General features: G+C 51.5%; 1 protein-coding gene across 2 annotated transcripts in view; it reads left to right on the forward strand.

Annotated features, from left to right (window-relative positions):
• The first annotated feature begins 1,553 nt into the window (after positions 1 to 1,553).
• Positions 1,554 to 24,856, forward strand: part of LOC142312549 (E3 ubiquitin/ISG15 ligase TRIM25-like) — a 51,027-nt gene continuing 27,724 nt past the window's right edge. Inside the window, exons 1-6 of one of the 2 annotated variants that reach the window (XM_075351536.1) lie at positions 1,554 to 2,582; positions 3,336 to 3,431; positions 3,509 to 3,742; positions 20,054 to 20,192; positions 20,272 to 20,340; positions 20,441 to 20,512. In XM_075351536.1, the coding sequence (XP_075207651.1) occupies positions 1,962 to 2,582; positions 3,336 to 3,431; positions 3,509 to 3,742; positions 20,054 to 20,192; positions 20,272 to 20,340; positions 20,441 to 20,512 (1,231 nt within the window). In that variant the 5' untranslated portion in view covers positions 1,554 to 1,961. The remainder of the gene's footprint in view (positions 2,583 to 3,335; positions 3,432 to 3,508; positions 3,743 to 20,053; positions 20,193 to 20,271; positions 20,341 to 20,440; positions 20,513 to 24,856) is intronic. The other variant, XM_075351535.1, reaches the window with a different exon arrangement.

The following is a 24,856-nucleotide window of genomic DNA, read 5'->3' on the forward strand; positions in this document are numbered from 1 at the left end:
CTCTCTGACTCCCCTCCCTGGGCTGTGTCTCTGTCTCCGACTCCCCCTCCCTGGGCCGTGTCTCTCCCCGACTCCCCCTCCCTGGGCTGTGTCTCTCTCCCCGACTCCCCCTCCCTGGGCTGTGTCTCTCTCTCTGACTCCCCTCCCTGGGCTGTGTCTGTATCTCCGACTCCCCCTCCCTGGGCTGTGTCTCTGTCTCCGACTCCCCCTCCCTGGGCCGTGTCTCTCCCCGACTCCCCCTCCCTGGGCTGTGTCTCTCTCTCCTACTCCCCCTCCCTGGACCGCGTCTCTCCCCGACTCCCCCTCCCTGGGCTGTGTCTCTCTCTCCTACTCCCCCTCCCTGGGCTGTGTCTGTGTCTCCGACTCCCCCTCCCTGGGCTGTGTCTCTCCCCGACTCCCCCTCCCTGGGCTGTGCCTCTCTCTCTGACTCCCCCTCCCTGGGCTGTGTCTCTCTCTCCTACTCCCCCTCCCTGGGCTGTGTCTGTGTCTCCGACTCCCCCTCCCTGGGCTGTGTCTCTCTCCCCGACTCCCCCTCCCTGGGCTGTGTCTCTCTCTCTGACTCCCCTCCCTGGGCTGTGTCTGTATCTCCGACTCCCCCTCCCTGGGCTGTGTCTCTGTCTCCGACTCCCCCTCCCTGGGCCGTGTCTCTCCCCGACTCCCCCTCCCTGGGCTGTGTCTGTGTCTCCGACTCCCCCTCCCTGGGCTGTGTCTCTCTCCCCGACTCCCCCTCCCTGGGCTGTGTCTCTCTCTCTGACTCCCCTCCCTGGGCTGTGTCTGTATCTCCGACTCCCCCTCCCTGGGCTGTGTCTCTCTCTCCTACTCCCCCTCCCTGGGCCGCGTCTCTCCCCGACTCCCCCTCCCTGGGCTGTGTCTCTCCCCGACTCCCCCTCCCTGGGCTGTGTCTCTCTCTCCTACTCCCCCTCCCTGGGCTGTGTCTCTCCCCGACTCCCCCTCCCTGGGCTGTGTCTGTGTCTCCGACTCCCCCTCCCTGGGCTGTGTCTCTCCCCGACTCCCCCTCCCTGGGCTGTGCCTCTCTCTCTGACTCCCCCTCCCTGGGCTGTGTCTCTCTCTCCTACTCCCCCTCCCTGGGCTGTGTCTCTCCCCGACTCCCCCTCCCTGGGCTGTGTCTCTCTCTCCTACTCCCCCTCCCTGGGCTGTGTCTGTGTCTCCGACTCCCCCTCCCTGGGCTGTGTCTCTCCCCGACTCCCCCTCCCTGGGCTGTGCCTCTCTCTCTGACTCCCCCTCCCTGGGCTGTGCCTCTCTCTCTGACTCCCCCTCCCTGGGCTGTGCCTCTCTCTCTGACTCCCCCTCCCTGGGCTGTGCCTCTCTCTCTGACTCCCCCTCCCTGGGCTGTGCCTCTCTCTCTGACTCCCCCTCCCTGGGCTGTGTCTCTCTCTCCTACTCCCCCTCCCTGGGCTGTGTCTGTGTCTCCGACTCCCTCTCCCTGGGCTGTGTCTCTCCCCGACTCCCCCTCCCCCTCCCTGGGCTGTGTCTCTCCCCGACTCCCCCTCCTCCTCCCTGGGCTGTGTCTCTCCCCGACTCCCCCTCCTCCTCCCTGGGCTGTGTCTCTTGTTTTCCTTTTCTCTCCTTCTTGGTTGTGAGTCAGAGAGTGTGAATCGAAACTTGAGCCTGGGTGTGTACAGGGGGAGGAGGACGTGTGGCTGGGGAGGAGGACATGCGGCTGCAGGACAGAGCTCCAGATACAGGGGAAGAGGACGTGTGACTGCAGGACAGATCTCTGTATACAGGGGGAGGAGGACGTGCGGCTGCAGGCCAGAGCTCCAGATACAGGGGGAGGAGGACGTGCGGCTGCAGGCCAGAGCTCCAGATACAGGGGGAGGAGGACGTGCGGCTGCAGGCCAGAGCTCCAGATACAGGGGGAGGAGGACGTGTGGCTTCAGGACAGAGCTCCATATACAGGGGAAGAGGACGTGTGGCTGCAGAGCTCCATATACAGGGTAATGGCGATGTCTCTGGACAAGGTGGCGGAGGAGCTCACCTGCTCCATCTGTCTGAGTTACTTCACCACACCCGTCACTCTGCCCTGTGCCCACAACTTCTGCCTCCAGTGCCTGGACCTCACCTGGAAGGGGGCAGAGGAGTCCTCGTACAGCTGCCCCCAGTGCCGGGAGGTCTTCTCCAGTAAGCCTGAACTCAAGAAGAACACCGTACTGACTAACCTAGTGAACCAGCTGAGGACCGTCCGCAAAGAAGACCCCGATACCCCAGCTGAGAATGAGGACGAGGAGGTGGAGGAGGAGGAAGACCATGAGCCTCAGGCTCCAGACATGGGGACGGTGCTGTGTGACAGCTGCAGGAAGGTGGCAGCCTCCAAGACCTGCCTCACCTGCATGGCCTCCTTCTGCCAGGAGCACCTGCAGCCTCACCTGACGAGCCCGGCGTTCCTGGACCACTTGCTCAGCCAACCGCTGGGGGACCTGAAGAAGAGGAAGTGTGCGGAACACAACAAGCTGATGGACCACTACTGCTGGGACCACGGCCAGTGTGTGTGCTGCTACTGTGCCATGAGCCACAAGGCCTGCAAGACCTACCCCGTGGAGGAGGCCAAGCGCCAGAAGGAGGTGAGCCCCCCGTACACAGTGCATGACGTGTGCTATACAAGAGGTGAGCCCCCCGTACAGAGTGCAGGACGTGTGCTATACAGGAGCTGAGCCCCCCGTACACAGTGCAGGACGTGTGCTAATCAGGAGGTGAGCCCCCCGTACACAGTGCATGACGTGTGCTATACAAGAGGTGAGCCCCCCGTACACAATGCAGGACGTGTACTATACAAGAGGTGAGCCCCCCGTACACAGTGCAGGACGTGTGCTAATCAGGAGGTGAGCCCCCCGTACACAGTGCAGGACGTATGCTATACAGGAGGTGAGGGCCCCCCGTACACAGTGCATGACGTGTGCTATACAGGAGGTGAGGGCCCCCCGTACACAGTGCATGACGTGTGCTACACAGGAGGTGAGGGCCCCCCGTACACAGTGCAGGACGTGTGCTATACAGGAGGTGAGCCCCCCGTACACAATGCAGGACGTGTGCTATACAGGAGGTGAGGGCCCCCAGTACACAGTGCAGGATGTGTGCTATACAGGAGGTGAGGGCCCCCCGTACACAGTGCAGGACGTGTGCTACACAGGAGGTGAGGGCCCCCCGTACACAGTGCAGGACGTGTGCTATACAGGAGGTGAGGGCCCCGTACACACACACACTGTATAGAGGAGAGGAACACATGGTGTATAACACAAAGGAGAGGAGAACACGTGGGATTGTGAGGTGCGGGGGCCGCAGTGTCTTGATGTCCCTGTGATTTGATCTCTTTTCAGCTACATTACATGAATGTGTTGAGATCTATGAACCAGAAGATTGAGAAGGCAACGAGCACAGTGGAGGAGGTGCAGATTGAGCAGAGGCAGCTTTTGGTGAGTGGGCGGAGTCTGGTAAAAGGCCCCACCCCTGAGGAGCGACACATATTAATTTTTTTTTTGTTTGTTTTCAGGAAAGCACCAGAAAGAAAAAAGAGCTACTGGAGGCGGAGTATGACGAGATCAAGTGTCTGATCGATGAAGAGCGGCGCAAAGCGATGGCGAAGATCGAAGAGGAAGAGAAAAAAGTCACCAGCAAATTTAACTACACACAGAGTGTCCTGACCAAAAAACGTCATGAGTACGAGAGGCTGAGGAGCAAAGTGCAGAGCCTCCTCCAGGAGCAGGACGACTTCCAGTTCCTGCAGGTGAGGACCAAAACGTGAGGCGAGACACTACTACACAGACTAAGGAGATCCTAGAATGTGAGGAGAGACAGTACACAGACTAAGGAGATCCTAGAATGTGAGGAGAGACACTACACAGACTAAGGAGATCCTAGAATGTGAGGAGAGACACTACAGAGACTAAGGGGATCCTAGAATGTGAGGAGAGACACTACACAGACTAAGGAGATCCTAGAATGTGAGGAGAGACACTACACAGACTAAGGAGATCCGAGAATGTGAGGAGAGACAGTACACAGACTAAGGAGATCACAGAATGTGAGGAGAGACACTACACAGACTAAGGAGATCCTAGAATGTGAGGAGAGACACTACACAGACTAAGGAGATCCTAGAATGTGAGGAGAGACACTACACAGACTAAGGAGATCCTAGAATGTGAGGAGAGACACTACACAGACTAAGGAGATCCTAGAATGTGAGGAGAGACACTACACAGACTAAGGGGATCCTAGAATGTGAGGAGAGACACTACACAGACTAAGGAGATCCTAGAATGTGAGGAGAGACACTACACAGACTAAGGAGATCCCAGAATGTGAGGAGAGACACTACACAGACTAAGGAGATCCCAGAATGTGAGGAGAGACACTACACAGACTAAGGAGATCCTAGAATGTGAGGAGAGACACTACACAGACTAAGGAGATCCCAGAATGTGAGGAGAGACACTACACAGACTAAGGAGATCACAGAATGTGAGGAGAGACACTACACAGACTAAAGAGATCACAGAATGTGAGGAGAGACATTACACAGACTAAGGAGATCCCAGAATGTGAGGAGAGACACTACACAGACTAAGTAGATCCCAGAATGTGAGGAGAGACACTGCACAGACTAAGGAGATCCCAGAATGTGAGGAGAGACACTACACAGACTAAGGAGATCCCAGAATGTGAGGAGAGAAACTACACAGACTAAGGAGATCCTAGAATGTGAGGAGAGACACTACACAGACTAAGGAGATCCCAGAATGTGAGGAGAGACACTACACAGACTAAGGGGATCCTAGAATGTGAGGAGAGATACTACACAGACTAAGGAGATCCTAGAATGTGAGGAGAGACACTACACAGACTAAGGAGATCCTAGAATGTGAGGAGAGACACTACACAGACTAAGGAGATCCCAGAATGTGAGGAGAGACACTACACAGACTAAGGGGATCCTAGAATGTGAAGAGAGACACTACACAGACTAAGTAGATCCCAAAATGTGAGGAGAGACACTACACAGACTAAGTAGATCCCAGAATGTGAGGAGAGACACTACACAGACTAAGGAGATCCTAGAATGTGAGCAGAGACACTACACAGACTAAGGAGATCCTAGAATGTGAGGAGAGACACTGCACAGACTAAGGAGATCCTAGAATGTGAGGAGAGACACTACACAGACTAAGTAGATCCCAGAATGTGAGGAGAGACACTACACAGACTAAGGAGATCCCAGAATGTGAGGAGAGACACTACACAGACTAAGGAGATCCTAGAATGTGAGGAGAGACACTACACAGACTAAGGAGATCATAGACTGTGAGGAGAGACACTACACAGACTAAGGAGATCCCAGACTGTGAGGAAAGACACTACACAGACTAAGGAGATCACAGACTGTGAGGAAAGACACTACACAGACTAAGGAGATCCCAGACTGTGAGGAAAGACACTACACAGACTAAGGAGATCCCAGAATGTGAGGAGAGACACTACACAGACTAAGGAGATCACAGACTGTGAGGAAAGACACTACACAGACTAAGGAGATCCCAGACTGTGAGGAAAGACACTACACAGACTAAGGAGATCCCAGAATGTGAGGAGAGACACTACACAGACTAAGGAGATCCCAGAATGTGAGGAGAGACACTACACAGACTAAGGAGATCCCAGAATGTGAGGAGAGACACTGCACAGACTAAGGAGATCCTAGAATGTGAGGAGAGACACTACACAGACTAAGTAGATCCCAGAATGTGAGGAGAGACACTACACAGACTAAGGAGATCCCAGAATGTGAGGAGAGACACTACACAGACTAAGGAGATCCTAGAATGTGAGGAGAGACACTACACAGACTAAGGAGATCACAGACTGTGAGGAGAGACACTACACAGACTAAGGAGATCCTAGAATGTGAGGAGAGACACTACACAGACTAAGAAGATCACAGAATGTGAGGAGAGACACTACACAGACTAAGGAGATCACAGAATGTGAGGAGAGACACTACACAGACTAAGAAGATCACAGAATGTGAGGAGAGACACTACACAGACTAAGGAGATCACAGACTGTGAGGAGAGACACTACACAGACTAAGAAGATCACAGAATGTGAGGAGAGACACTACACAGACTAAGAAGATCACAGAATGTGAGGAGAGACACTACACAAACTAAGGAGATCACAGACTGTGAGGAGAGACACTACACAGACTAAGGAGATCCTAGAATGTGAGGAGAGACACTACACAGACTAAGGAGATCCCAGAATGTGAGGAGAGACACTACACAAACTAAGGAGATCCCAGAATGTGAGGAGAGACACTACACAGACTAAGGAGATCCTAGAATGTGAGGAGAGACACTACACAGACTAAGGAGATCCCAGAATGTGAGGAGAGACACTACACAGACTAAGGAGATCACAGAATGTGAGGAGAGACACTACACAGACTAAAGAGATCACAGAATGTGAGGAGAGACATTACACAGACTAAGGAGATCCCAGAATGTGAGGAGAGACACTACACAGACTAAGTAGATCCCAGAATGTGAGGAGAGACACTACACAGACTAAGGAGATCACAGAATGTGAGGAGAGACACTACACAGACTAAGGAGATCCTAGAATGTGAGGAGAGACACTACACAGACTAAGGAGATCACAGAATGTGAGGAGAGACAGTACACAGACTAAAGAGATCACAGAATGTGAGGAGAGACATTACACAGACTAAGGAGATCCCAGAATGTGAGGAGAGACACTACACAGACTAAGGAGATCCCAGAATGTGAGGAGAGACACTACACAGACTAAGGAGATCCCAGAATGTGAGGAGAGACACTACACAGACTAAGGAGATCCTAGAATGTGAGGAGAGACACTACACAGACTAAGGAGATCCCAGAATGTGAGGAGAGACACTACACAGACTAAGGGGATCCTAGAATGTGAGGAGAGACACTACAGAGACTAAGTAGATCCCAGAATGTGAGGAGAGACACTACACAGACTAAGGGGATCCTAGAATGTGAGGAGAGACACTACACAGACTAAGGAGATCCTAGAATGTGAGGAGAGACACTACACAGACTAAGGAGATCCTAGAATGTGAGGAGAGACACTACACAGACTAAGGAGATCCCAGAATGTGAGGAGAGACACTACACAGACTAAGGGGATCCTAGAATGTGAAGAGAGACACTACACAGACTAAGTAGATCCCAAAATGTGAGGAGAGACACTACACAGACTAAGTAGATCCCAGAATGTGAGGAGAGACACTACACAGACTAAGGAGATCCTAGAATGTGAGGAGAGACACTACACAGACTAAGGAGATCCTAGAATGTGAGGAGAGACACTACACAGACTAAGGAGATCCTAGAATGTGAGGAGAGACACTGCACAGACTAAGGAGATCCTAGAATGTGAGGAGAGACACTACACAGACTAAGTAGATCCCAGAATGTGAGGAGAGACACTACACAGACTAAGGAGAACCCAGAATGTGAGGAGAGACACTACACAGACTAAGGAGATCCTAGAATGTGAGGAGAGACACTACACAGACTAAGGAGATCATAGACTGTGAGGAGAGACACTACACAGACTAAGGAGATCCCAGACTGTGAGGAAAGACACTACACAGACTAAGGAGATCACAGACTGTGAGGAAAGACACTACACAGACTAAGGAGATCCCAGACTGTGAGGAAAGACACTACACAGACTAAGGAGATCCCAGAATGTGAGGAGAGACACTACACAGACTAAGGAGATCACAGACTGTGAGGAAAGACACTACACAGACTAAGGAGATCCCAGACTGTGAGGAAAGACACTACACAGACTAAGGAGATCCCAGAATGTGAGGAGAGACACTACACAGACTAAGGAGATCCCAGAATGTGAGGAGAGACACTACACAGACTAAGGAGATCCCAGAATGTGAGGAGAGACACTGCACAGACTAAGGAGATCCTAGAATGTGAGGAGAGACACTACACAGACTAAGTAGATCCCAGAATGTGAGGAGAGACACTACACAGACTAAGGAGATCCCAGAATGTGAGGAGAGACACTACACAGACTAAGGAGATCCTAGAATGTGAGGAGAGACACTACACAGACTAAGGAGATCACAGACTGTGAGGAGAGACACTACACAGACTAAGGAGATCCTAGAATGTGAGGAGAGACACTACACAGACTAAGAAGATCACAGAATGTGAGGAGAGACACTACACAGACTAAGGAGATCACAGAATGTGAGGAGAGACACTACACAGACTAAGAAGATCACAGAATGTGAGGAGAGACACTACACAGACTAAGGAGATCACAGACTGTGAGGAGAGACACTACACAGACTAAGAAGATCACAGAATGTGAGGAGAGACACTACACAGACTAAGAAGATCACAGAATGTGAGGAGAGACACTACACAAACTAAGGAGATCCTAGAATGTGAGGAGAGACACTACACAGACTAAGGAGATCACAGAATGTGAGGAGAGACACTACACAGACTAAGGAGATCACAGACTGTGAGGAGAGACACTACACAGACTAAGGAGATCCCAGAATGTGAGGAGAGACACTACACAGACTAAGGAGATCATAGACTGTGAGGAGAGACACTACACAGACTAAGGAGATCACAGAATGTGAGGAGAGACACTACACAGACTAAGGAGATCACAGAATGTGAGGAGAGACACTACACAGACTAAGGAGATCACAGAATGTGAGGAGAGACACTACACAGACTAAGGAGATCCTAGACTGTGAGGAGAGACACTACACAGACTAAGGAGATCACAGACTGTGAGGAGAGACACTACACAGACTAAGGAGATCCTAGAATGTGAGGAGAGACACTACACAGACTAAGGAGATCACAGACTGTGAGGAAAGACACTACACAGACTAAGGAGATCCTAGAATGTGAAGAGAGACACTACACAGACTAAGGAGATCACAGAATGTGAGGAGAGACACTACACAAACTAAGGAGATCACAGAATGTGAGGAGAGACACTGCACAGACTAAGAAGATCCCAGAATGTGAGGAGAGACACTACACAGACTAAGGAGATCACAGAATGTGAGGAGAGACACTACACAGACTAAGGAGATCACAGAATGTGAGGAGAGACACTACACAGACTAAGGAGATCACAGAATGTGAGGAGAGACACTACACAGACTAAGAAGATCCCAGAATGTGAGGAGAGACACTACACAGACTAAGGAGATCCCAGAATGTGAGGAGAGACACTACACAGACTAAGGAGATCACAGACTGTGAGGAGAGACACTACACAGACTAAGGAGATCACAGAATGTGAGGAGAGACACTACACAGACTAAGGAGATCACAGAATGTGAGGAGAGACACTACACAGACTAAGGAGATCACAGACTGTGAGGAGAGACACTACACAGACTAAGGAGATCCTAGAATGTGAGGAGAGACACTACACAGACTAAGGAGATCCCAGAATGTGAGGAGAGACACTACACAGACTAAGGAGGTCCCAGAATGTGAGGAGAGACACTACACAGACTAAGGAGATCCCAGAATGTGAGGAGAGACACTAAACAGACTAAGGAGATCCCAGAATGTGAGGAGAGACACTACACAGACTAAGGAGATCCCAGAATGTGAGGAGAGACACTACACAGACTAAGGAGATCCCAGAATGTGAGGAGAGACACTACACAGACTAAGGAGATCACAGAATGTGAGGAGAGACACTACACAGACTAAGAAGATCACAGAATGTGAGGAGAGACACTACACAGACTAAGGAGATCCCAGAATGTGAGGAGAGACACTTCACAGACTAAGGAGATCACAGACTGTGAGGAGAGACACTACACAGACTAAGGAGATCCCAGAATGTGAGGAGAGACACTACACAGACTAAAGAGATCACAGAATGTGAGGAGAGACACTACACAGACTAAGGAGATCACAGAATGTGAGGAGAGACACTACACAGACTAAGGAGATCACAGAATGTGAGGAGAGACACTACACAGACTAAGGAGATCCCAGAATGTGAGGAGAGACACTACACAGACTAAAGAGATCACAGAATGTGAGGAGAGACACTACACAGACTAAGGAGATCACAGAATGTGAGGAGAGACACTACACAGACTAAGGAGATCCCAGAATGTGAGGAGAGACACTACACAGACTAAGGAGATCCTAGAATGTGAGGAGAGACACTACACAGACTAAGTAGATCCCAGACTGTGAGGAGAGACACTACACAGACTAAGGAGATCACAGAATGTGAGGAGAGACACTACACAGACTAAGTAGATCCCAGAATGTGAGGAGAGACACTACACAGACTAAGGAGATCACAGAATGTGAGGAGAGACACTACACAGACTAAGGAGATCACAGAATGTGAGGAGAGACACTACACAGACTAAGGAGATCCTAGAATGTGAAGAGAGACACTACACAGACTAAGGAGATCACAGACTGTGAGGAGAGACACTACACAGACTAAGGAGATCCCAGAATGTGAGGCGAGACACTACACAGACTAAGGAGATGCCAGAATGTGAGGAGAGACACTACACAGACTAAGGAGATCACAGAATGTGAGGAGAGACACTACACAGACTAAAGAGATCACAGAATGTGAGGAGAGACACTACACAGACTAAGGAGATCACAGACTGTGAGGAGAGACACTACACAGACTAAGGAGATCACAGACTGTGAGGAGAGACACTACACAGACTAAGTAGATCCCAGAATGTGAGGAGAGACACTACACAGACTAAGGAGATCCTAGAATGTGAGGAGAGATACTACACAGACTAAGGAGATCCCAGAATGTGAGGAGAGACACTGCACAGACTAAGGAGATCCCAGAATGTGAGGAGAGACACTGCACAGACTAAGGAGATCCCAGCATGTGAGGAGAGACACTACACAGACTAAGGAGATCCCAGAATGTGAGGAGAGACACTACACAGACTAAGGAGATCACAGACTGTGAGGAGAGACACTACACAGACTAAGGAGATCCTAGAATGTGAGGAGAGACACTACACAGACTAAGGAGATCCTAGAATGTGAGGAGAGACACTACACAGACTAAGGAGATCCCACAATGTGAGGAGAGACACTACACAGACTAAGTAGATCCCAGAATGTGAGGAGAGATACTACACAGACTAAGTAGATCCCAGAATGTGAGGAGAGACACTACACAGACTAAGGAGATCCCAGAATGTGAGGAGAGACACTACACAGACTAAGGAGATCCTAGAATGTGAGGAGAGACACTACACAGACTAAGGAGATCACAGACTGTGAGGAGAGACACTACACAGACTAAGGAGATCACAGACTGTGAGGAGAGACACTACACAGACTAAGGAGATCACAGACTGTGAGGAGAGACACTACACAGACTAAGGAGATCACAGACTGTGAGGAGAGACACTACACAGACTAAGACTGTGGAGACCCGTATGTTTGAAGCGGTGCCCTCCCCTCTTCCCTCCAGTCCCCAAATGAAAACACGGGCAGGCCTAGATGGGGTGAAAACAGGTCGGTCACAGTTTATTAAGTTCATAGGTAGAGAAGGGGCCTTCCATGTCATTACGAGCTCGTCGCCGCAACCTTGTCTGCGACCGACCGGCGTGCAGCCAACGAGCTGTTACGACCTTGGCCCCCTCTCCGCCTTTTTCCGCTGTGACGTAATTTCAAATACAAGGGTTGCATCTATATTCATATATTCAGTTAACACACAATTATTCTGGTAAAAAAACAATAAAACTAATAAGAGGGTGCTGAGCATATAAGGGAGGGAGGGTGGGACAAAAGCTTCTAGAGGGGCAGCCAGAGGGAAAGAGGAAATCGCTGACCCCGGGCACTGAATTTAACCCCTGTAGGTGTGGCTGGACCCCCCTTTCCCTTGTCATCCCGTTGGTCAGCTGGGCATCCCAATTAGTGGCTCACCTAGGGAATGGTGGAAAGAGGGGATATGGGCACGACCCTTGCTTCCTTTAGGATTGGTCAGGGGGGCTCCACAGTCAGAGACACGTTCCTTAAGCAGTATCGTGCTTGCCAGACTGTGGAGACCCGTATGTTTGAAGCGGTGCCCTCCCCTCTTCCCCCCAGTCCCCAAATGAAAACACGGGCAGGCCTAGATGGGGTGAAAACAGGTCGGTCACAGTTTATTAAGTTCATAGGTAGAAAAGGGGCCTTCCATGTCATTACGAGCTCGTCGCCGCAACCTTGTCTGCGACCGACCGGCGTGCAGCCAACGAGCTGTTACGACCTTGGCCCCCTCTCCGCCATTTTCCGCCACGGAGGATCATGTGTACCGCCTACACAGGACTCCGACCCCACCCATCACCTTCAGGGCCTGATCCACTCCGTCCTGTATCCCGGACAACAAAATGTCTTGACCAATGTCCGTAAGGTGCACTCCGTCTGCCCTCAGCAGTGCAGAGTTATCGGTTAGTAGTTCGACCGTACTGCGTTTCACCAAATCATTGCCACCAGCATGAATCACCATTACCAACGGCCCCGTGGCCGACCTGGAGATGTCCACCATCTCCGGGAAAATTTGTTGCCATCTTAGCCCTCTGATGCCTCTCCAATTGACCTCAACGTTTCTGAAGCCCAGGTTCTTTCCTCCTGGTCGAATCATGGCTCTTTTTTCTGCCCAGTAAATATAAGAGTGACCAACTACCCAGACTGCCGGTCTGCAGTCGCCTGTAATAGATAAACGTGTTATTTCAGCAAATCCGGTCTTATATATCTGGCAAAGCAAGCGGACTTCCATCGACCCATTCTCTGCACTTCAGCCTCCGTTACTCCTGCCCTCGCTGCCTCAGTGGCTGCCCTGATTCGGAAGGAATGGGTCCCGTATTCCTTCGGATTCTCCCCAGCTTTCGCTAAGCACTGTTTAAACATTGCTTGGAATTGATACTTGGTAAGCGGGGACCCGTCCGTATGGGAAAGAAAAAATCTGCTTGCGTGTCTGATCAGCGCGTACTGTTTGACTATTTTTAGTGGGCATACTGGGCCGTCTGCTGAGTTAACCAGGACCCACGTGCCCCTCCCGGTGGGGTCGCATTTGGATTTACGCACGCGACTAAATCCTCGTTGAGTAACCCGCCTTCAGTTGCTGTTTTTGAGCGTGGTAACAATTCACCAATGCGCAGCGCGCCGAAAAAAACGATAGCGAAGGATGCTGATATGAGGGACGCCTCGTATGGAGACTTGCATATTGAGGGGGATATTGCAATAATGTCGTGTAGTAATTTCAGTGACATGGGGCGACGACATTCCTGACTAGGTTGAAGCCTTTTCCAGCCTTTAATGGCTTGCTTAATGACAAAGAACTTCGTCACATCCACCCACCCTGCTAATTGAAAAAAGAAGGCTATCCCTGATAAATGCCGTTGTGCCGATGTGCCCGACGCCCCTTGTTCTTTGAGCCGAAGCAAAAATTCCGTCGTCACTTCGCTTCTTGCGCGGTCGCAGTTATGAACGGGCCTACCCTGGATTAGTGAACACCACTCCTCCCAAGCCTTACCATAGACCTGCCAGGTAGCCGGTGTAACGGAGGCACGGATTAGAGGCATTAGTGATTGGCTACAGTGTCCCATAGCGATGGAGGACACGGGATACCCTTTGGATGCGCCATTGAGAGATGGTCTGTGAAGGATGAACGGTCGTTTGTCCTCCTTTCTTTATCTATAGTCAGTTGGTCGGGGGATAATAGGGACCATATGTCAATATAGTCATTATTCCAGATTTTTGTCTCTTGTCTCCTGATCTATGTGCGCCCCTAGGGGGCTAATACCGCAGAAGAACGCGTCCTTGTGAAGGCTCGCTAGCTGCGGTGTAGCTTTATCTTCTGGTGTAGCGCTAGAGCGCGTCAGCTGATGAATTAATGCCTTAATGGTTGACGCTAGCTCGTTCCCCACTGCGTTATGCCCGATATTATGTACGGTGTCGTGTGCATTGGCCTCGGAGAACTCACCGATGTGTGATGCAGGAAGAGCGACTCCATGTGATGGAGGGACCTCGGCTCCCACTCGATTGACGGACGGAGGAGCGACTCCATGTGATGGAGGGACCCCGGCTCCCGCTGGGATGATGGCTAGAGGAGCGACTCCAGGTGATCTGCGCTATTTTCGGTCTATTTCTGTCGGGCAGCCAGAGGGAAAGAGGAAATCGCTGACCCCGGGCACTGAATTTAACCCCTGTAGGTGTGGCTGGACCCCCCTTTCCCTTGCGATCCTGTTGGTCAGCTGGGCATCCCAATTAGTGGCTCACCTAGGGAATGGTGGAAAGAGGGGATATGGGCACGACCCTTGCTTCCTTTAGGATTGGTCAGGGGGGCTCCACAGTCAGAGACACGTTCCTTAAGCAGTATCGTGCCTGCCAGGAGATCACAGAATGTGAGGAGAGACACTACACAGACTAAGGAGATCACAGAATGTGAGGAGAGATACTACACAGACTAAGGAGATCCCAGAATGTGAGGAGAGACACTACACAGACTAAGGAGATCCCAGAATACGAGGAGAGACACTACTCAGACTAAGGAGATCCTAGAATGTGAGGAGAGATACTACACAGACTAAGGAGATCCCAGAATGTGAGGAGAGACACTACACAGACTAAGGAGATCACAGAATGTGAGGAGAGACACTACACAGACTAAGGAGATCACAGAATGTGAGGAGAGACACTGCACAGACTAAGGAGATCCCAGAATGTGAGGAGAGACACTGCACAGACTAAGGAGATCCTAGAATGTGAGGAGAGACACTACACAGACTAAGGAGATCCCAGAATGTGAGGAGAGACACTACACAGACTAAGGAGATCACAGACTGTGAGGAGAGACACTACAAAGACTAAGGAGATCACAGACTGTGAGGAGAGACACTACACAGACTAAGGAGATCCCAGAGTGTGAGGAGAGACACTACACAGACTAAGGAGATCACAGACTGTGAGGAGAGACACTACAAAGACTAAGGAGATCACAGAATGTGAGGAGAGACACTACACAGACTAAGGAGATCACAGACTGTGAGGAAAGACACTACACAGACTAAGAAGATCACAGAATGTGAGGAGAGACACTACACAGACTAAGGAGATCCCAGAATGTGAGGAGAGACACTACACAGACTAAGGAGATCCTAGAATGTGAGGAGAGACACTACACAGACTAAGTAGATCCCAGAATGTGAGGAGAGACACTACACAGACTAAGTAGATCCCAGAATGTGAGGAGAGACACTACACAGACTAAGGAGATCCTAGAATGTGAGGAGAGACACTACACAGACTAAGGAGATCCTAGAATGTGAGGAGAGACACTACACAGACTAAGGAGATCCTAGAATGTGAGGAGAGACACTACACAGACTAAGGAGATCCCAGAATGTGAGGAGAGACACTACACAGACTAAGGAGATCACAGAGTGTGAGGAGAGACACTACACAGACTAAGGAGATCCCAGAATGTGAGGAGAGACACTACACAGACTAAGGAGATCACAGAATGTGAGGAGAGACACTACACAGACTAAGGAGATCCCAGAATGTGAGGAGAGATACTACACAGACTAAGGAGATCCTAGAATGTGAGGAGAGACACTACACAGACTAAGTAGATCCCAGAATGTGAGGAGAGACACTACACAGACTAAGGAGATCCCAGAATGTGAGGAGAGATACTACACAGACTAAGGAGATCCCAGAATGTGAGGAGAGACACTACACAGACTAAGGAAATCACAGAATGTGAGGAGAGATACTACACAGACTAAGGAGATCCCAGAATGTGAGGAGAGACACTACACAGACTAAGGAGATCCTAGAATGTGAGGAGAGACACTACACAGACTAAGGAGATCCTAGAATGTGAGGAGAGACATTACACAGACTAAGGAGATCCTAGAATGTGAGGAGAGACACTACACAGACTAAGGAGATCCCAGAATGTGAGGAGAGACACTACACAGACTAAGGAGATCCCAGAATGTGAGGAGAGACACTACACAGACTAAGGAGATCCCAGAATGTGAGGAGAGACACTACACAGACTAAGGAGATCCTAGAATGTGAGGAGAGACATTACACAGACTAAGGAGATCCTAGAATGTGAGGAGAGACACTACACAGACTAAGGAGATCCCAGAATGTGAGGAGAGACACTACACAGACTAAGGAGATCCCAGAATGTGAGGAGAGACACTACACAGACTAAGGAGATCCCAGAATGTGAGGAGAGACACTACACAGACTAAGTAGATCCCAGAATGTGAGGAGAGACACTACACAGACTAAGGAGATCACAGAATGTGAGGAGAGACACTACACAGACTAAGTAGATCACAGCCTGTGAGGAGAGACACTACACAGACTAAGGAGATCCTAGAATGTGAGGAGAGACACTACACAGACTAAGGAGATCCCATAATTTGAGGAGAGACACTACACAGACTAAGAAGATCACAGAATGTGAGGAGAGACACTACACAGACTAAGGAGATCCCAGACTGTGAGGAGAGACACTACACAGACTAAGGAGATCACGGAATGTGAGGAGAGACAGTACATAGACTAAGGAGATCCTAGAATGTGAGGAGAGACACTACACAGACTAAGGAGATCACGGAATGTGAGGAGAGACAGTACATAGACTAAGGAGATCCTAGAATGTGAGGAGAGATACTACACAGACTAAGAAGATCACAGAATGTGAGGAGAGACACTACACAGACTAAGTAGATCACAGCCTGTGAGGAGAGACACTACACAGACTAAGGAGATCCTAGAATGTGAGGAGAGACACTACACAGACTAAGGAGATCACAGAATGTGAGGAGAGACACTACACAGACTAAGAAGATCACAGACTGAGGAGAGATACTACACAGACTAAGGAGATCCCAGAATGTGAGGAAAGACACTACACAGACTAAGAAGATCACAGAATGTGAGGAGAGACACTACACAGACTAAGGAGATCACAGAATGTGAGGAGAGACACTACACAGACTAAGGAGATCCCAGAATGTGAGGAGAGATACTACACAGACTAAGGAGATCCCAGAATGTGAGGAGAGACACTACACAGACTAAGGAAATCACAGAATGTGAGGAGAGATACTACACAGACTAAGGAGATCCCAGAATGTGAGGAGAGACACTACACAGACTAAGGAGATCCTAGAATGTGAGGAGAGACACTACACAGACTAAGGAGATCCTAGAATGTGAGGAGAGACATTACACAGACTAAGGAGATCCTAGAATGTGAGGAGAGACACTACACAGACTAAGGAGATCCCAGAATGTGAGGAGAGACACTACACAGACTAAGGAGATCCCAGAATGTGAGGAGAGACACTACACAGACTAAGGAGATCCCAGAATGTGAGGAGAGACACTACACAGACTAAGGAGATCCTAGAATGTGAGGAGAGACATTACACAGACTAAGGAGATCCTAGAATGTGAGGAGAGACACTACACAGACTAAGGAGATCCCAGAATGTGAGGAGAGACACTACACAGACTAAGGAGATCCCAGAATGTGAGGAGAGACACTACACAGACTAAGGAGATCCCAGAATGGGAGGAGAGACACTACACAGACTAAGTAGATCCCAGAATGTGAGGAGAGACACTACACAGACTAAGGAGATCACAGAATGTGAGGAGAGACACTACACAGACTAAGTAGATCACAGCCTGTGAGGAGAGACACTACACAGACTAAGGAGATCCTAGAATGTGAGGAGAGACACTACACAGACTAAGGAGATCCCATAATTTGAGGAGAGACACTACACAGACTAAGAAGATCACAGAATGTGAGGAGAGACACTACACAGACTAAGGAGATCCCAGACTGTGAGGAGAGACACTACACAGACTAAGGAGATCACGGAATGTGAGGAGAGACAGTACATAGACTAAGGAGATCCTAGAATGTGAGGAGAGACACTACACAGACTAAGGAGATCACGGAATGTGAGGAGAGACAGTACATAGACTAAGGAGATCCTAGAATGTGAGGAGAGATACTACACAGACTAAGAAGATCACAGAATGTGAGGAGAGACACTACACAGACTAAGTAGATCACAGCCTGTGAGGAGAGACACTACACAGACTAAGGAGATCCTAGAATGTGAGGAGAGACACTACACAGACTAAGGAGATCACAGAATGTGAGGAGAGACACTACACAGACTAAGAAGATCACAGACTGAGGAGAGATACTACACAGACTAAGGAGATCCCAGAATGTGAGGAAAGACACTACACAGACTAAGAAGATCACAGAATGTGAGGAGAGACACTACACAGACTAAGGAGATCACAGAATGTGAGGAGAGACACTACACAGACTAAGTAGATCACAGCCTGTGAGGAGAGACACTACACAGACTAAGGAGATCCTAGAATGTGAGGAGAGACACTACACAGACTAAGGAGATCCCATAATTTGAGGAGAGACACTACACAGACTAAGAAGATCACAGAATGTGAGGAGAGACACTACACAGACTAAGGAGATCCTAGAATGTGAGGAGAGACACTACACAGACTAAGAAGATCACAGAATGTGAGGAGAGACACTACACAGACTAAGAAGATCACAGACTGTGAGGAGAGACACTACACAGACTAAGGAGATCCCAGAATGTGAAGAGAGACACTACACAGACTAAGAAGATCACAGACTGAGGAGAGATACTACACAGACTAAGGAGATCCCAGAATGTGAGGAAAGACACTACACAGACTAAGAAGATCACAGAATGTGAGGAGAGACACTACACAGACTAAGGAGATCACAGAATGTGAGGAGAGACACTACACAGACTAAGTAGATCACAGCCTGTGAGGAGAGACACTACACAGACTAAGGAGATCCTAGAATGTGAGGAGAGACACTACACAGACTAAGGAGATCCCATAATTTGAGGAGAGACACTACACAGACTAAGAAGATCACAGAATGTGAGGAGAGACACTACACAGACTAAGAAGATCACAGACTGTGAGGAGAGACACTACACAGACTAAGGAGATCCCAGAATGTGAAGAGAGACACTACACAGACTAAGGAGATCCTAGAATGTGAGGAGAGACAGTACATAGACTAAACCATGACACAGAATGCAGCCTCGCGGCTCCTCGCACCCCCGCGGCACCTCGCCCCCCCCGCGGCTCCTCGCCCCCCCCCCGCGGCTCCTCGCCCCCCCGCAGCACCTCGCCGCCCCGCGGCACCTCGCCCCCCCCGCGGCTCCTCGCCCCCCCCCGCGGCTCCTCGCACCCCCACGGCTCCTCGCACCCCCGCGGCTCCTCGCCCCCCCGCGGCTCCTCGCCCCCCCCCCCCCCGCGGCTCCTCGCCCCCCCCCCCGCGGCTCCTCGCCCCCCCCGCGGCACCTTGCCCCCCCGCGGCACCTCGCCCCCCCGCGGCTCCTCGCCCCCCCCGCGGCTCCTCGCACCCCCGCGGCTCCTCGCACCCCCGCGGCTCCTCGCCCCCCCCGCGGCTCCTCGCACCCCCGCGGCTCCTCGCACCCCTGCGGCTCCCCGCACCCCCGCGGCTCCTCGCACCCCCGCGGCACCTCGCACCCCCGCGGCTCCTCGCGGCACCTCGCACCCCCGTGGCACCTCGCACCCCTGCGGCTCCTCGCACCCCCGCGGCACCTCGCACCCCCTCGCACCCTCTCGGCTCCTCGCACCCCCCGCGGCATCGTGCGACACCTTGCACTCCCGCGGCTCCTTGCACTCCCGCGGCACCTCGCACCCCCGTGGCACCTCGCCCCCCGCGGCACCTCGCCCCCCCGCGGCTCCTCGCCCCTCCCGCGGCACCTCGCCCCCCCCGCGGCTCCTCGCCCCCCCCGCGGCACCTCGCACCCCCGCGGCTCCTCGCACCACCGCGGCTCCTTGCACCCCCGCAGCTCCTCGCACTTGCCCTCACGTCTCCTCTGTGTTTGGCTCAGAAAGCCACTAGGGTGAAGGACGCGACCTCTAAGGAGCCCTTCAAGCCAAGGACGGAGTTTGATGAGAAGTTGCTGCAGAGCATCTATAAGAGCGCGGTCGGCCTGAAAGACGCGGTGAAGTCCCACCTCTGCCAGACGGGTAAGAGCGGCTCCTGTCCCCCGCCATGCTGGGACCTGTAGTGCTACCCGCTGACCCCTGACCTTCTCTCCTCACACAGCGGAGACACCAGAGTGGAGGTCACATCCCAAGCAGAAGCCGCCGGGGGCAGAGCCGGGGGCGGAGCCAGGTAGGACGCTCCGGCCGCTGCAGCCGCCATCTACACAGCACTAGCCGCTGTTTGGGGGTCTCCTGTATTTTAGGTTCAGGCATTCATTTATTTCCCACAGAGGAGGCCAGAAAAAAGTGGGGCCGCACGTCACCTGCACCCGGACCCCCGGAGGAGACGCCCCCCACCAAGAGTAAGTGACCACGTTACAGGAAAGGGGGGGGTATGTATTATGTGACCTCATCACCCAGAGGACGGTGACATCATCACAGTATAACGGGGGGGAGACGATGACATCATCACCCAGAGGACGGTGACATCATCACAGTATAACGGGGGGAGATGGTGACATCATCACCCAGAGGACGGTGACATCATCACAGTATAACGGGGGGGAAGATGGTGACATCATCACCCAGAGGACGGTGACATCATCACCCAGAGGACGGTGACATCATCACAGTATAACGGGGGGATACGATGACATCATCACCCAGAGGACGGTGACATCATCACAGTATAACGGGGGGGAGATGGTGACATCATCACCCAGAGGACGGTGACATCATCACAGTATAACGGGGGGGAGACGATGACATCATCACCCAGAGGACGGTGACATCATCACAGTATAACGGGGGGAGATGGTGACATCATCACCCAGAGGACGGTGACATCATCACAGTATAACGGGGGGAGACAATGACATCATCACCCAGAGGACGGTGACATCATCACAGTATAACGGGGGGGAGATGGTGACATCATCACCCAGAGGACGGTGACATCATCACCCAGAGGACGGTGACATCATCACAGTATAACGGGGGGGAGATGGTGACATCATCACCCAGAGGACGGTGACATCATCACCCAGAGGACGGTGACATCATCACAGTATAACGGGGGGGAGATGGTGACATCATCACCCAGAGGACGGTGACATCATCACAGTATAACGGGGGGGGGAGATGGTGACATCATCACCCAGAGGACGGTGACATCATCACCCAGAGGACGGTGACATCATCACAGTATAACGGGGGGGAGATGGTGACATCATCACCCAGAGGACGGTGACATCATCACAGTATAACGGGGGGAGACGATGACATCATCACAGTATAACGGGGGGGGAGATGATGACATCATCACCCAGAGGACGGTGACATCATCACAGTATAACGGGGGGGAGACGATGACATCATCACCCAGAGGACGGTGACATCATCACAGTATAACGGGGGGGAGATGGTGACATCATCACCCAGAGGACGGTGACATCATCGCAGTATAACGGGGGGGAGATGGTGACATCATCACCCAGAGGACGGTGACATCATCACAGTATAACGGGGGGGAGACGATGACATCATCACCCAGAGGACGGTGACATCATCACAGTATAACGGGGGGGAGATGGTGACATCATCACCCAGAGGACGGTGACATCATCACAGTATAACGGGGGGGGAGATGGTGACATCATCACCCAGAGGACGGTGACATCATCACAGTATAACGGGGGGGGAGACGATGACATCATCACCCAGAGGACGGTGACATCATCACAGTATAACGGGGGGGGAGATGGTGACATCATCACCCAGAGGACGGTGACATCATCACAGTATAACGGGGGGGGGAGACGATGACATCATCACCCAGAGGACGGTGACATCATCACAGTATAACGGGGGGGAGATGGTGACATCATCACCCAGAGGACGGTGACATCATCACCCAGAGGACGGTGACATCATCACCCAGAGGACAGTGACATCATCACCCAGAGGAAGGTGACATCATCACAGTATAACGGGGGGAGATGATGACATCATCACAGTATAACGGGGGGGAGACGATGACATCATCACCCAGAGGACGGTGACATCATCACCCAGAGGACGGTGACCTCATCACCCAGAGGACGGTGACATCATCACAGTATAACGGGGGGAGACGATGACATCATTACCCAGAGGACGGTGACATCATCACAGTATAACGGGAGGAGACGATGACATCATCACCCAGAGGACGGTGACATCATCACCCAGAGGACGGTGACCTCATCACCCAGAGGACGGTGACATCATCACAGTATAACGGGGGGGAGATGGTGACATCATCACCCAGAGGACGGTGACATCATCACAGTATAACGGGGGGGAGATGGTGACATCATCACCCAGAGGACGGTGACATCATCACAGTATAACGGAGGGAGACGATGACATCATCACACAAAGGACGGTGACATCATCACCCAAAGGACGGAGACATCATCACAGTATAACGGGGGGGAGACGGTGACATCATCACCCAGAGGACGGTGACATCATCACCCAGAGGACGGTGACATCATCACAGTATAACGGAGGGAGACGATGACATCATCACCCAGAGGAAGGTGACATCATCACAGTATAACGGGGGGGAGACGATGACATCATCACCCAGAGGACGGTGACATCATCACAGTATAACGGGGGGGGAGATGGTGACATCATCACCCAGAGGACGGTGACATCATCACCCAGAGGACGGTGACATCATCACCCAGAGGACGGTGACATCATCACAGTATAACGGAGGGAGACGATGACATCATCACCCAGAGGAAGGTGACATCATCACAGTATAACGGGGGGGAGATGATGACATCATCACACAAAGGACGGTGACATCATCACCCAGAGGACGGTGACATCATCACCCAGAGGAAGGTGACATCATCACAGTATAACGGGGGGGAGACGATGACATCATCACCCAGAGGAAGGTGACATCATCACAGTATAACGGGGGGGAGATGATGACATCATCACACAAAGGACGGTGACATCATCACCCAGAGGACGGTGACATCATCACAGTATAATGGGGAGACGATGACATCATCACCCAGATGACGGTGACATCATCACAGTATAACGGGGGGGAGACGATGACATCATCACCCAGAGGAAGGTGACATCATCACAGTATAACGGGGGGGAGACGATGACATCATCACCCAGAGGAAGGTGACATCATCACAGTATAACGGGGGGGAGATGATGACATCATCACCCAGAGGACGGTGACATCATCACAGTATAACGGGGGGGAGACGATGACATCATCACCCAGAGGACGGTGACATCATCACAGTATAACGGGGGGAGACGATGACATCATCACCCAGATGACGGAGACATCATCACCCAGATGACGGAGACATCATCACAGTATAACGAGAGGGGGAGACGGTGACATCATCACCCAGAGGAAGGTGACATCATCACAGTATAACGGGGGGAGATGATGACATCATCACCCAGAGGACGGTGACATCATCACAGTATAACAGGGGGAGACGATGACATCATCACCCAAAGGACGGTGACATCATCATAGTATAACGGGGGGGAGATGGTGACATCATCACCCAGAGGACGGTGACATCATCACCCAGAGGACGGTGACATCATCACCCAGAGGACGGTGACATCATCACCCAAAGGACGGTGACATCATCACAGTATAACGGGGGGGAGACGATGACATCATCACAGTATAACGGGGGGGAGACGATGACATCATCACAGTATAACGGGGGGGAGACGATGACATCATCACAGTATAACGGGGGGGAGACGATGACATCATCACCCAGAGGACGGTGACATCATCACAGTATAACGGGGGGAGACGATGACATCATCACCCAGATGACGGAGACATCATCACCCAGATGACGGAGACATCATCACAGTATAACGGGGGGGAGACGATGACATCATCACCCAGAGGACGGTGACATCATCACAGTATAACGGGGGGAGATGATGACATCATCACCCAGAGGACGGTGACATCATCACAGTATAACGGGGGGGAGACGATGACATCATCACCCAGAGGAAGGTGACATCATCACAGTATAACGGGGGGAGATGATGACATCATCACCCAGAGGACGGTGACATCATCACAGTATAACAGGGGGAGACGATGACATCATCACCCAAAGGACGGTGACATCATCATAGTATAACGGGGGGAGATGATGACATCATCACCCAGAGGACGGTGACATCATCACAGTATAACGGGGGGAGACGATGACATCATCACCCAGAGGACGGTGACATCATCATAGTATAACGGGGGGGGAGACGATGACATCATCACCCAAAGGACGGTGACATCATCACAGTATAACGGGGGGAGATGGTGACATCATCACCCAGAGGACGGTGACATCATCATAGTATAACGGGGGGAGATGGTGACATCATCACCCAGAGGACGGTGACATCATCACCCAGAGGACGGTGACATCATCACCCAGAGGACGGTGACATCATCACAGTATAACGGGGGGAGATGATGACATCATCACCCAGAGGACGGTGACATCATCATAGTATAACGGGGGGAGATGGTGACATCATCACCCAGAGGACGGTGACATCATCATAGTATAACGGGGGGAGACGATGACATCATCACCCAAAGGACGGTGACATCATCACAGTATAACGGGGGG

The sequence above is a fragment of the Anomaloglossus baeobatrachus genome, chromosome 5, assembly GCF_048569485.1.
Source record: "Anomaloglossus baeobatrachus isolate aAnoBae1 chromosome 5, aAnoBae1.hap1, whole genome shotgun sequence".
Taxonomy (NCBI): domain Eukaryota; kingdom Metazoa; phylum Chordata; class Amphibia; order Anura; family Aromobatidae; genus Anomaloglossus; species Anomaloglossus baeobatrachus.